Source organism: Columba livia, chromosome 1 (assembly GCF_036013475.1).
Source record: "Columba livia isolate bColLiv1 breed racing homer chromosome 1, bColLiv1.pat.W.v2, whole genome shotgun sequence".
Lineage (NCBI taxonomy): Eukaryota > Metazoa > Chordata > Aves > Columbiformes > Columbidae > Columba > Columba livia.
This window is the reverse complement of record NC_088602.1, coordinates 57,160,984-57,175,822: the sequence shown is the minus strand read 5'-3', so window position 1 is coordinate 57,175,822 and position 14,839 is coordinate 57,160,984. Positions and strand designations below refer to the sequence as shown.

Sequence of the window (14,839 nt, the reverse complement as noted above, 5' to 3'; positions counted from 1 at the left end):
CACACAGCCTCGGCCTCGCGTGGGTGTGGGGGTGTGTGCGTTGCATCAGGGCGTGCTTTCCTGCCTCATCGCTGAATGAATGATGGCCAAAAAAAAAAGGAAGCCGAGCGCTGAGCCCGGCAGCAGCCCTGCTCGTGGGCTGCTCCCAGCCATAGAGAGAAATCCCGCAGCCCCGCAAACGTAAACACGGCGGCGCAGCGGCTCCGAGCAGGGTGCCCCGTCCAGCGCCGGGGGAGCGGCAGCTGCTGCCCGCTGCTGCCCGCTGCCGGCGGGGGGGGGGTGGGTAGCGGGTGCGCCCCGTCGGGCCCCGCGCGAAGTTTTGCAAGTGCAACTTCGGGGGGCGGCGCGGACGGGAGGGGGGATGTGGGGGGCTGCGGGGGCGGATCCCTGCTGCGCCGGCGGCCTGAAAGGAAGCCAATCGCGGCGCCCCAGCCGCTGCCAATCATCGGGATCCGTCCAATCCCTCCGGTGCCGTGTCCAAGCCGTATTTCCCACCGCGCCGCTGAAGTGTGGTGAGGGCTCTGCCAATCGCGGGCGGCCAGAGCGGGGCCGGGGATGCGCGGAGTTAGGAGCGCAGACAAAAGAAGTTAAAGAGCCGCTTAATATATACATGTTTTTGAAGGCGGGTAGAGGGAAAAAAATAACAACAGCGAGCGTAGATGGGCTTGGCTGTGTCGTTATGGAGCCCCCTTTGAGCAAGAGGAACCCGACACTGAGATTAGCGGATTTGGCAGCGGCTCAGCCCCATCCTCACCAGAACATGACAGGCTTCCCGGGGCTGGGGAACCACCACGTCCACCCCCACCACGCGGCCCACCTCCACCCCGGGGACGCGGGTGGCGACCCTGGCGGCGCCCTCACGCCGCTCGGACCCGAGCACATGGCGCAGCCCGCCGCCCTCAAGCTCACGCCCGAGGCGCTCACCGCCGCAGCCGCTGCCTTCGCCGCGCCCGCCGCCACCACCACCGCCGCCGCTGCCGCCGCCACCGCCGCCGCCGCCACCACCGCCGCCGCCTACGCGCCGCCCGCAGCCGCCCTCCCGGGCTACCCGTCGGGGGGGGCGGCAGGCCGGGACTTCCTCCTGCGGCGGGAGCTGCCCGCCGCCGCCGCCGCCGTGCATGGGGCGCTGGGTGAACAGCACCCGCCCGCCAGCTCCCCCCACCTCCCGCACCCGCCGCCCCACGGCGTCTTCATCTCGGCCGCCGGCACTTACGGGACGGCCGACGGGACGCACGCCGCATTCCCGCCGCCGCCGCCAGGCGAGCAGGGCGCGCCCCCCGGCCGCCATCCGCCGCTCAACGGGCAGATGCGCTTGGGGATGGCGGCCGCCGCCGGGGAGCTCTACGGACGCGCCGAGGCGCACTACGGGGCCGCTGCCGCCGCCGCCTCCTCCTCGGCGTTGCAAGGTTACGGCTCCGTCAACCTCAACCTGGCAGCGGCGGCGGCGGCCGGCCACGGGCACCCGCACCACCCCCACCACCACCACCATCATCACCACCACCACCATGCCCACGTCGGGGCGGCGGCGGCCGCGGCCGGAGCTTTCTTGCGGTACATGCGGCAGCCCATCAAGCAAGAGCTGATCTGCAAGTGGATCGACCGAGAGCCTCCTCCTCCGCCTCCTCCTCCGCCACCGGGCGCTAGGAAGCCTTGCTCCAAAACTTTCAGCACGATGCAGGAGCTGGTGAGCCATGTCACCGTGGAGCACGTCGGCGGGCCCGAGCAGAGCAGCCACGTGTGCTACTGGGAGGAGTGTCCCCGCGAAGGCAAGCCCTTCAAAGCGAAATACAAACTCATCAACCACATCCGAGTGCACACGGGAGAAAAGCCCTTCCCCTGCCCCTTCCCCGGCTGCGGGAAGGTCTTCGCTCGCTCCGAAAACCTCAAGATCCACAAGCGGACTCATACAGGTGGGTGCTCCCCCCTCCCCCCAGACTCCTCTGTAAGCCTTTTCTTCCTTTTTCTTTCCTTTTTTTTTTTTTTTTTCACATTTCCACCTCTTTTCCTCCTCTCCTACGCATCGTCGAACATGTGACTTTTTCATGAATAAGTAATTCGGCAGCACACGGGCCACGCACAGACAGTCACGCACAGACAGCCACGCATAGACAGACAGCCGCGCACATGCACCCGGCCCCCTCTCCCCTGCACACACGTGTTCCTCCACCCCCCCTACACCCCACATCTTGGGCAGCTCTCTCCCCACCCCCTCCGCCACCCACCTCCCCACACCCCGGCACCAGTGGATAAATACGACGATTAATAAATAACCCAGTGTCCAGGGGGAGATAAACAGCAAGCCCTGCGGAAGAGCGAGGAGAGGATGCGCGCCCGCACGGCTCAGCGCCCACCGACCGGGCCTGGGGCACCCCGGAGGGCTCACCCCGCTGCTGGGGAGAGCTGCGCGGTGCCCCCCTCCGCGAAGGACGGTTGTTCTGCTTTTCCTGCCGGTTCTACCGGCGAGGACGGAGCCTGGCAGGGGGGCGCTTGGCCCGGTGGAGATGGGGCCTCAGGGGCTCTTGGGGGCGCAGTTCCCTTGCGCTGCGGGCGGCGGCGGCGCGGCGCTTGGGGCTGCCGGGGCTACCTAGCTGCTCCCGCTACCGGAGCTACCCCCGCTGCCGGGGCTGGCGCTACTACGGGGCTACTGATGTTGCCGGCTGTGCCCCGCTGCCGGGGCTACCGATACTGCCGGGACTACCGGGGCTGCCCCTGCCGCCGGGGCTACCGGTACTGACCCCGCTGCCGAAGCTGCCGGTGTTACCCAGGCTGCTCCCACCTCCGGCGGTACCTGCGGAGCCGGGGAGGAGGGCGCAGGGCGGGAAAGGCGCTTGCCGGAGGACGCTTTTCTCTGTGGATCTGAGGAGGAAACTTCAAAGCAGCCACGGCTGCCTGGCGGGGCTTCGCGGAGCGGGAGCTGCTGGAGGAGGGAGCGGCACCGCTGGTGGATGCCCCGGGGGACAGGCCCGGCCCGGTGCTGAGCTCCTGGAGGGGCTTAGGGTGTGTTTGAGCCTTTGAGTTTTTTTCTTTTCTTCCCCCCTCCCCCCATTTATTTTTCCCTTTCTCCTCCTTTCTCGCCATCCCTGAAACACGCATTTCGATCTGGGTGTAAAAACTCTTGCCGAAAACGAACGAAGCCGGGATTTATAGTAGTAGACAAATATTATTCCTCGGAGGACACTTAAGGAAGTGGAGTTGCCGTAATTGCTTTCTTGATTTATTGTGTGCTGCTCGGGAAGAGAAAAGCGGCGACCGTGCAACGTGTTGTTCCGATGTAAAACCAAATGGCCCATGGCAGAAAGGATTATAGATTTTTATCTCCAGAATATATCAGGCATGAGCCCATGTGTAGCTGCGGAGACCTGAGGATGCCTGGCTGTCTGCGCCCAGAGCCGGGGGGAGGGGGGAGATGTCTCCTGCAGGGGGAATGACACATTTTTTGAAGGGTTGTTGTTGTTGTGTTAATGGCACCGCGGAATGAGTTAAATGCTGGAGGCCCGTGTTTTTGTCATCTAGCCGTCCCCATCTGTCTTGATTTGGAAAACAAAACTTCACTGCGGACTTTTCTGGGCTCCACAACTCCTTCCCCATCCCAGCTCCGGGGGGGGAAAGCAGCGAGTCCGGATGAGGATTGGGGGGGGGCAGAGGGATTCAGAGGTAAAAGGACCTTACCCCGACAACCTAAATATGTATCAGACACAGCTTGCAGCTCTGAGCTGTGGTCAAGCAGTGCCCCAAGGCCCTGCATGGGACATGGCCCTTTGCAAAGTAAATTTGGAGGAGTTTGCAGTCGGGGGCGACCCGCAGCTCTCCGGGGGCTGTGCAGTGCATGTTCCCCGAGAAAGTGCCCACGCATGAACCCACGGGAGAAGGCTATCTCCACGCAGAAGGGGCTGTTGCAACAAAGGAGCCCTCGGGACTCAGGTTGGGGGGCAATAGCTCCCTTCGGCTGACAGCTCGGCCCGCAGGAATGCAAAGGGGACGTGAGTCCCCACGCACAGCCCTCGGGTGGACGAGGGGTCCCAAACCTTCTGCCTGTCCTTACCAGATTAATGACTGTAATTTTGCCGTCTCAGCTTTAGTTTAGTGATGTGCAGCCTGGGAGCAGGAGAGATTTACTAACTATTCGTTTATTATGGGCAATTTTGGGGAAGAGGTGAGAACAATAACACAGCAATTGTATCATTTGGGGATTTTGCATGTTTCTGGTAACCCTGCAGGAAGAAGGGTATGTCGGTAATCCAGAAGGCATTTAATTGCTTGGTGTTTTCCCCGTTTTCCTCGAAAGCATCACCCCGGGAGTTGCACACCGCGCCTTGCGGATCCAGCACCATTTTGGGGACAAAGCGCTGTCCCTACCCCTGGTTCATCCTAATGGCGACGGGGACCGTCCCCACTTCCCCGAAAAATCGCTGCTCCTTTGCCGGAGACGGTGCTCAGGATCGCCCAGCTTCCCCCTGACGATTCCTCTACCCCCACCCCCCGCTACTGCCCCTCACAAATGTGACCCCAAAGCCCCTCTGTGTGTGTGTCCCGCCGCCGACGCTGCTGCTACCGGGACGAGTCAGGGGACGGCGCCCGGCATTTCGCCCCCTTCCTTGGGTTGAAGCCACCTACAAATGGTTAAACTCTGACGTGACGCCCTCGTCAGCGTGCCAGGGACACTCCGGGACTTTCTCCGCTTCTGGATTTGTGTGCAATTGGATCGTCGCGATCCGGAGGCTGGCGAGGTGGAGCTACCCGGGGGCTGTGCACCCCTCGGGAGGATGCCCACGCGTGAGCCCACGGGGAAAGACACTTCCCTGAAGCCCCGACAACGGGGACCGTGGTTTGTTCTGGCAGCTCTGAGCACCTCTCAGGGGGGCTAAGCCTGGGGGACTCCGCGGGCCGCTGCCGGCAGCGAGATGTGAGCCTCCGTCCTTGGGCTAATACAGATCGAAACTTGCCACACCGTTCGGTAGATTCGCTTTGTTTCTGAGGGAAAACAAAACAAAAAAAAACACAGCAGTAACAACAAAACAACCCAAATTAAGTGACCCGAGATCTGTCTCGGTGGGAATGGGAACGTGAGGGGGGTCTCCGTGTATGTGAAAATTCCACTTCAAAACCCACGAGATACATTTTCTTATTTTCTTTTAAAAAAAATTATTAGTATTATTATTATTTTAAAGGATAAACTCGTTCTTTCTAGAGTACCACTTCACTGGTAGGTGATCTGATTTTTGTAGAAAAAGTTGACATGTAAACAGGTTGAGGAGGCACATGTTTCTATAGTAACAGCCAAGAAATAGCTATTTTTAAAACACAAAACCATTTTTCCCATTGTTATTCTGTTAAACATGATCAGATTTTACAAATGGAAGGAGCAGTAAAAATCGCCTAGTGAAAATTATAAAAAGTCCACCGGGACAGCTGCTGGGTTGTTATTTTTGAGCATTCAGAGCAAAACAGATCTGAAAATACGCATCAGCCATGCTTAAACCAACAGATTTTTTTAACTCAAGAGTCGTAATAGTCGTGACAAGGATTATTTGTGCATCTTTGCAGTTCTACCTGCTCCGGGCTTGCGTGTAGCATGGCAGGGATAGAAAAAGTTGCTGTAAGAAACTCCAGTCTGTGTGCAGTACAGGAATCCGGCACTTTGTTTTTCTCTGACCGCTCAGCAATAGGCATTTACTCATCCCTGTTCGGGAACTATGGGGAAGGGTCGATCTGGGACAGGGCTATACGTACCAAAACATACATGTCCCAGGGTATGGTACGCCAGGAGCCGGGGGGAGAGGGGGTGTGTGAAAGGTACGCCAGGCAAACCCTCCCCGGGCTGATTTTCACAACACCTTTAAGTGTTAAGCATTGCATAAAGCTCTAAAAATAGATCGAGCGGAGATTTTTAGACCCAAATTAGCCTGAGGTAACCAGCTGCGGTAACAGCAGCCCTCTGCTGTCATCACTAGTGTCCGGGCTGGTCCCCCCTCCCCATCCTGTAGGTTCTCAGCACGGGGTGCTGTCTCTTTATATCGGGACGCTTAAACAGGTGTTACTTTTATTTCCCCCAAACTAATTATTCCCTCAGCATAGTGCCCCATTGGGAAAGGATTACACAGGAGATGTGCCAGGCGAGCCAGGCTGCCGGCAGACGCCAGCCCTCGCAGGCGAAGCCATTGAGCGGTTTTGTTTGGGCTCGGTCATTAGAGCGGTAATGAAGGTTTCTCGTGTGCGAGGGGAGCGCCGCGGAGGGCAAACAAGGCAGGGCCCTGCCACCGCCAGCCAGGGGCTTCGGGTGTGGAGGCCGTCAGAGACATGTCACAGGGAAAACGGGAGGTCTCGGGTATGTCGCGACTGTCGTGAAGGGGCGAGGGGGAACAGGGAGCGGGAAGGAGAAGGAAGGAAGGGGAGGCTTTGCCCTGCTGCTCGCTCCCACTGGCCGCACTGCGGAGGGGCTGCGCCGGGCGGAGGTTCGGCGGGCAGGGTGCAGGCAAGGCCATGCCAACGCCCGCCGGTAACGGTGCCATTGCTGTGTCCCGGCAGGGGAGAAGCCCTTCAAGTGCGAGTTCGACGGCTGCGAGAGGAAGTTTGCCAACAGCAGCGACCGCAAGAAGCACTCCCATGTCCACACCTCCGACAAGCCCTACTACTGCAAGATCCGCGGCTGCGACAAGTCCTACACGCACCCCAGCTCCTTGCGGAAGCACATGAAGATCCACTGCAAGTCTCCGCCGCCCTCCCCGCCGCCGGGCTCCCAGGCCTACGCGGCGGCGGGGCCCCCCGACGGGCCACTGCCCTCCGAGGCCGACCCGGCCGCCGAGCCGCCCCGCGGCCGCGCTGCCGCCCTCTCCCCGCCGGTCACCAACCTCAGCGAGTGGTACGTCTGCCAAGCCGGGGGGGCTCCCCGCCGGCCCCGCACCCCCTCCAGCCGCGACACGTCCCCGGCCTCCGAGGGGGATGAGCCCCACAGGACCTCGAGGGGCAGAACCGCTCCCTAGGGCCGTGCCGTGCCGCCGGCGGCCCCGGCCCCGCCGCGCTGGCCCAGGCTGCAGCAGCAGCCGCCTGGCACAGGGGGCTGGCTTGGAAGTGCCATCAGGTTTTACTTGCGCTATTTATTCCGTGTACGAAACCCTATGGTGTTTGTACGGTAACTAATTTAATTAAAGAGACTCGGAACTTTTTTTTTATTCTTTTCTTTTTGTAAGAAAAAACATTAATAACTCCAAGCTGGGCCATCTCAGCAACCCAAGCAGCACACTTTGCAGGAGGAGGGTGCCAAGAGAGATGCCCGGCTCCCACCCTGCCCATGCCGCACTGCTCTTAACAAGAGAGAGAGCCGGGAGAAGGCCGTGAGCTGGCAGAGCCCTCACGTTTCCTGGAGCAGCTCTTAAATACTTCAGCTGCCACCCCAGCGCCTCCCCTTCAGCCTGGGTAAAGCCCCAGGTTTTCAGTGGCCTCCTAATGGTAAAGCAGCACCTGCTGAAGCTCCAGCCAGTGGAGGACAGGTTATGAATCCTATAAAATCAAATAAATTCCCCCCCACACACACCCTTGCAATTCAGCTCCTTTGTAAACGTTGGTTTATCTCCCGAGTCGTGGGGTCCACCTGCACCCGGCATTTTCTCTCCAGCCCTTTTTCTTTCTCCCTTAGCCGGAACCATGTGTAAACGATTTAGGGAAGGAAAGACAAAAGATGCAGCACTGCCTTACCATTCCTCCGTGGCTTGTACGGGTATGGCTCCTAAAACGTAGCCAGAGAATAAAAGAAACCCGCTGCTATTTGACAACTGCGATACTGTGATATATTTTGTTGGTTTTGTTGTTTTGTTTTGTTTTGTTTTTCCTAAAAAAACACGCACGAAAACTGACAGTGATTTTCCATTTTCTTGGGGTTGGTATTATTATTACTCTCTTTGTTATTATATTTTTTTAAGTTCTCCTCACAGAGGATGTAAACCTAACCCTCTTGCGTCCTCCAGCCACGTGTACAGCCAATTCGTGGATTGGGGGAAAAGCCCCCTGGGCCCGGCGAGCGCCCCAGGGGAGAGAAGCGCGGGGCTGAGGGGGTTACTTTTATTATTGTTATTTTATACACAAGTAAATTTTTTTTAAGTTTATTTGCTCCCTTCAGCCGAGCCGGTGCCTGTGCGCCCTCTTCCATTTCACCACCCCCCTGCAGTGGCCGGGCAGAGTCACCTGGGAGGAGGGGACCAGAGCTCCTGGGAAAAAGAGGGGGGCAGCGGAGAGGGCTGGAGTTGGGGTGCCTGCTCCCCCGCCCTCCAGGCTGCCCAGCCCAGCGGCCGAAGGGCTGTGGGTTAGTGGGGGACCTCGGCCCCTCTCCCTTCCGTCAGGAGCGGGGTGCGAATAAACTAAAGAGCACTAATTCCTCCTCAGAGACCCCGAGAGGAGAAGCGGTAGCCTCCCTCCCCTCCCCCAGGGCTTGTGGAAATGTGTTTTGTGTGCCGTGAATGGTGGATGTCGTCTTGTCATTGTTAATAACGTGTATGTGAACGCGATTATTTTGTACAGTCGAATTAATTTATTTTCTGACATCAACCTTTTTTTTTTTCCCCCTTTTTTTTCTTGGAAGAGTACAGAGCACACCAAAGAATTCTCTTATTAATTTTGGTGATAGATCGTTGTTTATGATGCTGTGGTTTGTACAAAAAAAAAAATCGTTATATTTTTCAGCTTACTTGAATGAACGATGTAATGTGAAACAGACTCTTCCTGCATGTCCTCCGTGCGGTGTGTTGGTGCTGATATATATATATATATAGTTCATAGAGATATTATATTATTAGTACAGTGCATGGTGCTGTCACTCTGGAAGCCTTTAAACGTTGTCTTCATATTGTTGTGTTGGATCTGAAGAAGCAGACGTTACTTTAAAAACAAACAGAAAACTTGAATAGAAAATAATTTTTTAAAGTTCATTCGATTTGCTTTTTATTCGTTTTTCAAAGCCCATTTGAATAAATAGAAAAATAATAAAGTAAGATATGGACTTTTAAAATAATAATTTATGTAATGTAATCTTATTAGAGATATTTTGGTGCTGATTTAGAAACGAACTTTTTAATTTATGCATTTTTTTCAACAACAGATTGCACTATACAGTACTACATGGCAGGGTTTATAAACTATGGCTCGGGGGGATATATCACTATTTTTATGTACTTGCTACACGTAGGGTCACACACTTGCCCATCAATTTTATGACACATGATACCTCCTAAATAAAATAATACTAATTTCAATTTTTCATCTCTGTAAACCCCATAAAAGCAAACAAAAAAATATCATGCAAATCAATAAAAAAATGTTATTTCTATGTATTGCATGTGCCTTACTGATAGACGAGAGGCAGACACAGACCAAAACACTCACCCTCACCTCCCAACTCGAGGGTCGGTAGGTAGAGTCAGATACAGTCACAGCCTCACAGCGCGGCAGGAGCATCACCGGGAGATTTGGAGGTGGCTGAGATACCCCGACTTTTCTCAGCAAAACGTGTGAGTAAACCCAGTTCTCCTTCGGATTTGCGTTTCGTTTGGCAGCCAGACAGAGGGAGGATGCTCTGGACAGAGCCATCCCTGCTCCCCCTCCCCGCGGCTGCCGCCGTTGCTCCCCTGCGTGTTTACCCCTGGAAGTCAGGGGGGCTGATGGCAGGGGGACTGGGGGTGAGGGGTATGTGTGCAGGATTGGGGGGTTGCTTCCCCATAAGGAAGCAACCGGGAGCTTCGTTACTGCCTCTCCATGCACATGGGAAAGAAAGGGACAGACAGACAAACACAGACAGAACTCAGGCATTTATACACACGATATTCTTAATCTCCCTCAAGGACACATAATCAAAGTATCAAATTCAATTATTTAAATTGTTAATATTTCTCTTGGGGAAAAAAAAAATCCTCTTGGCAGTCTCTTATTGCAGATACTAGTGAGTTAAATAGCGTTAGTCTTCAGTAGAAGACATAGTGGCAAAACCGTATGCCAGAAGGTTATTGTGAAACTCAGAATCAGGTCAGGCGAGCAATAACACCAGGAGACTACTGGAATTAAAAACCGAAGTTTTCCGGACCTGAGTAAGAACACACACGTTTCTTGTTTCGAGAGAAAAACTGAGTGAAAGCCGCTGTTGGAAAAACTCCGAGCAGAATCGTGTGTCAGCATCTTCCAGGAATATTATTTTTTTTATTTGCCTTTTTTTTCTTTTTGTCTCATTTTTCTATTTTTTTTTTATATGAAATAAGATAAATAAAACGAATCCAGGATGATTTTCCCCCTTGTAATTTAGCAGTGCTCGAAAATGACTGGTCAAAATGTCAAGAACAGTTTCACCAAAAGGTTAGAGTGTTTTTTAAGTCAGTTTTGTTAAATGTGGTAAAGGTGAAACAGGTTGCAAAGAGTTGTTTCAAGCAGAATGACAATAACCAACATACGAAGCAGAAAAACACTCATAAATGAGGGCTCCAATCAATGGGAAAACTTATAGCTCCCTAATGAAGTTTCTTGTGAAAAGGAGGGCGACACAAAGCCACCGAGACATGAATCATTCATGGGAAATATAAAAGATAAAAGATATCTGACAATGAGCAGAACCTTGTATAGAGTGTCTAAAACAAGTTTCCCCTTCTTATTTTCTGCTTCCCCCCCTCCAGCCTCCCTCTCCTAGTGTTCCCTGCCCGCCCTATAGAGTTAACATTGACCAGTGCACGTCCTGCCCCACTTCAAAGTAATTTAGCCCAGAACGGAAGGCTTGGCGCTTGGACAATCTTCATGGTGTGTTAAGATTTCTATGGCAATTGGCAAGCAAGACGTTCCCATCTGAATATGGCTCAAAGAAAGCCACTTATTGACACCGAGTTGGCTATCATCAAAGACTTCATCTCTTCGTAGGCGAAACGTGGTCCTAGCAAACACTGTTTAAATCATCTACCTTTGTAGTCGGGGATGGGAGACATCTCGCCACACACTATTGCTGGCGCTCGGCCCTTTAAAGGCTAGGGCGGGAGTGGAGAAGTTTGAAGGAGCTAAAAATTTCGGGAGTGTGGGAAATGGCATTGCCGGGAGGTGTGGGGGGGGGATAAACGGGAGAGCCCTCGGCAGAGAACAGGAGAACAGCGGTGCTGCGCCCCCTAACAGGCACACACCCCATGGGCGAAGGGTACGGGGCGCAGGGGGACCCCCCACCCAGCACAGGCTGTTGCTTTGTGCTTTGCTTTTCGGGGGTGGTGGTGGAGAACCAAGGATTTTCGTTCTTGATTTTTTTTTTTCCCCCGCGCTTTTCGTGCTTCTAGACATGTCGCCCAGGACTTGTGGAGCGCTGGGAAGGATGGATTGTCAACACCCACCCCATACAAAATATTTCCAGGTAAAGCAGACCACGAGGGGCTAGAGAGTGTGCTGGCGCACACACACACACACGCTCCCCCCTGGCTCGGACACCCAAACCCCGGCGGGGGGCTGGCCCCGCTCCCCCCCGCATCCCGCGTCCCGCCGGCACACACAACCACGCTCCCGCATTCACACACACACCACGCAAGTGCCTAATCAGGCAGGGAGAAGTTCAAAGGCAGGTTCTTTGAAATTCAAACTACTGCTTTTATGGTACATCAACATGGAGCGTTAGGATTGCTATGGCAATGAGCGCAGCAAAATCAAGCTGCATTTAAAATAGTCCACCTCGATTCGAGACACTCTATTAAGATACAGTTGCATTGACCTTTAGTTTCATGCCGTGTTAGCGCAGTCAATTTTCAGTTCATCAGAACGTCTCATATTTTTTTTTTGGCCTCTCTCCCAACCCCCGCTCCCCTCCTCTTTTTTAGGACCCCCCCCCCCAACTTCAGCAGATAAACAAACAAACAAATACGAGGAGAAGAAGCTCCAGCTCATCCTCTGCTCTCCTCTTTTTTTTCTTTCCACTACCTAAGCACTTTTATTTGCAGAGCGATTGTTCTTTGTTTATTTAATACAAGTACTGTGTGAATGGTGAAAAATAAACACGATGAAAAATAACCAAACAGATGATTCCGCCAAGTGAAAAAGCCCGGACTTAATAAAAGTGCGAAGCAGTCACCGTTGAATGAGAAATCCTTTGAAGTGGAACTTATTATAGGAAGAATACTTTTTGGTTTCCCTAACGACGCTGCTGAATTGAAAGGGCTCGCCTTTGTCAACGATTTGTTCTCCTTTGCCGGGATGCCCGCAGAAATTACTTACATGGGCTGCCTTAACATGCAGCCTGCAAATCAGTAACTTCCCAGCTCAGACTCGCAGACGCCGCTCTCCTAAGGACAAAAAGAAGTCAGGAGGAAAACACCCCAACCTTTCACTCAGCCTCTTTTTTTTTTCTTTTTTCTTTTGGGGGGGTGGGGGTCGGAGGGAGGAAAGGGGGTTTGGGACGAGGGGGAAGGCGGGTGTACCCCCCTCCCCCCCCGCCCCGCCCTGCCGCGGGCATCCGGAGCGGGACCGCTCCTCCGCTCCGTCCCGGCCCCGGCTGGAGCTCCTCCGGCAGCGCCGTGTCTCTCCTTACCCCCCCCCGCCCCGCTCCTCCCCCCCCCCCTTTTTTTTCTTTTCCTCCTTTGCCAAGTGATTTTCCCAGGCAGAGACATATTTAATAAGGGTCGTTTATTACGAAGGCGCTTTGAAGGGTCGCCCCTGAAGCCCTGTGTCCATTAAAAACATGGAGGTGACATTTAAACCTCGTTTTAAAGGAGCTCTGGGGTAGTTCAATGAAAGGCAACTCGTTTGTCTTATGAGCTTGGAAACAACCTCCCTTCTTCTCCTTTTGACCACATGGCATAACTCAAAAACAATAGTTCAAAAGTAAAATGGCATCGTGGTGTTCAGCCTCAGACAGGCACCCATCTAGCAGGAGAGAAAAGGGATAGTCCGTAACACAATGTGCTTTTTGTGTCCGACTCTGTCACAAGGATTTCGTTGTTTGCTTTAGAGGCTGCGCCTGTTATACTTTCTTGAAAGTGCTTGTGTTAAACAAGAGTTATAAGTCATCCAAAACAACAAACATTTTGATTTTCTTTGCCTAAAGGGTTTTCCCTGGCCATGGGCACCGTGAAAAAATAATGTACTTGCTGAGAAAGGAGCACCAGTAGTAGCATTACAAGCACAGTGCATTAAATATTGAATGACACGAGGGGAAAAAAAAGAGCTTGTCGAGGGGCACTCAGCCTTAAAGTCTTTCTTCAACTTTGTCTTCAGTGCCTGTTGGACTATTTAAGATGGTGTTAATTAAGGGCTGCATCTGATTCCACTAGCCCCCAGCTTTGTCTCTTCGCAGCGCTCCCGTCAATAGCACCTCTCAACCGCGAGCTTTCCCCACACGTTGGTTTAGTGGTGCATGTGTCACTTCTTATTTCGAGGCTGAAGAGAAACCCGGATCGTGCATTAAGGGCAAGGGGGAGATAGCAACCGGGCGGTGTTGCAGGGCCAGGAGGGGACGGAGGCGGTGGGGCAGGGGCCGAGGAGGGTGCGGTGGCCGGCTCTGGAGGCCGGGCGGCAGGGAGGGGAGCAGGGGCACCGCGCCGGGGTGAAAGCCTATTTGCACATTGCCAACAGCCTGTTTGGCAAACAAGAGGCGGGAGAGCTTAATTTGTTTCAAATTAATCGTTTTCTAAAAAAAAAAAAAAAAAAAAGAGAGAGAGAAAAAAAAGAAAAAGCAGCCCTCCCCAAAACCCTGCAAGTGAACAGGAGGAGCCGTCTCAGGCCATTTGGTCCCGCGGCTGCCCCGTATGCGAGCCCACGCGTGCTTGCGTGGGGAGCCGTAGCGTTTGCCTGTGCACATTCCCGGCTGTACCCCGGCCGCACGCCTGTCGCTTGCATTTGTGGCCCCCCCACACCCTCTCAAGTGCACCCGGCCCCGCCTCGGACACTCCCGACTTGTACAGCGGACAGCGGTGTGGACGAGGGCAGAGCCCCCGGAAGCCACATGGAGAGGGACAAACGGGCTTGGGGACACCCGACGGGGCACGTCACCCCTCATCTATCTTCCCATATTTAGGGACTTGCTGCTCCCCGCTACGCGGGGAGAACGGAGGCACCTCGTATTTCGGGGAGAAGCCGTTCTCGGGCCCCGTCCTTGCGCCCCTCGTCCCTCTTGCCCTGGCCGTCGGGGGCGCTGTTCGAGCCCTGGTGAGTAGCTTGCCTCCCACCCCCCCTGAAAGCGCTGGAAGCCGAGAGGGGCGTTGCCCGTGGGGGGCATCGCCTCCCCACTCAGCAAATGCCAACAGCTGGGCGAAAACTGGGGGGCGGCTCCCCTTTTCTCCCCGACTCGCTAACAACCCGCCAAAAGCACTGGCGTTAAAAGGAAGGGGGCACAGAAGGGTCCTTTGGCAGGCGGAGTGGGGTGGAACCCCCGGAGGTCAGCGAGGACCCACCATCCACAAAGCGTGCTCAGAGCTGGGGTCGGCTTAGAGGCCCCCTAAATGGGGCGGGGGGGAGGGGGGAGGCGAGGGGCCACCTCCACTCCGCTCTGCCCCAGGAGGGGGAGAGCCGAGCGTGGGGCTGAGAAATCCAATAGCCGGATTTTCTTCTTCTTCTTTTCTCTCTCTCTCTCTTTTTTTTTTTTTTTTTTAATGTCTGTGTTCCCCCTCTCCTCCTCCTCCTCCTTTCACACGGCGAGCCCGTCTAAAGCGCTCTAAATGGCCTTTCGAACAAGAAAACCCTTCAAGGAAAAATGGGCACGCATCCCCTTCCAGGCACCTTGCCAAAATCTCCCAAGCACCCTACCTGGCATCCTAGCTTAAGTTTCTTCAAGAAGTGTGTGTGTGAGTGTGCGGGGGGGGAAGTCGGGACTTGGGGGGGGTGGAATTACAGCCGCCCTGTAGTGGTA

General features: G+C 54.7%; 1 protein-coding gene and 2 long non-coding RNA genes across 3 annotated transcripts in view; 2 read left to right on the top strand and 1 right to left on the bottom strand.

Annotated features, from left to right (window-relative positions):
• Positions 1-466: 466 nt before the first annotated feature.
• On the top strand, positions 467-9,320 carry ZIC5 (Zic family member 5). Its single transcript, XM_065057684.1, is given in 4 exon segments — positions 467-939; positions 941-1,019; positions 1,022-1,910; positions 6,526-9,320. Coding segments are annotated over 4 exon segments (1,752 nt in total). The 5' UTR covers positions 467-610; the 3' UTR covers positions 6,981-9,320.
• Positions 4,108-6,992, bottom strand: LOC135579079 (uncharacterized). Its single transcript, XR_010471474.1, has 2 exons — positions 6,849-6,992; positions 4,108-4,971 (listed from the first exon to the last, which is right to left on the bottom strand). It is a non-coding gene; the product is annotated as an uncharacterized LOC135579079 (long non-coding RNA).
• Positions 9,321-13,529: 4,209 nt separating the features above from the next.
• Positions 13,530-14,839, top strand: part of LOC135579076 (uncharacterized) — a 55,043-nt gene continuing 53,733 nt past the window's right edge. Inside the window, exon 1 of the long non-coding RNA XR_010471471.1 lies at positions 13,530-14,139. This is a non-coding gene — a long non-coding RNA (uncharacterized LOC135579076). The remainder of the gene's footprint in view (positions 14,140-14,839) is intronic.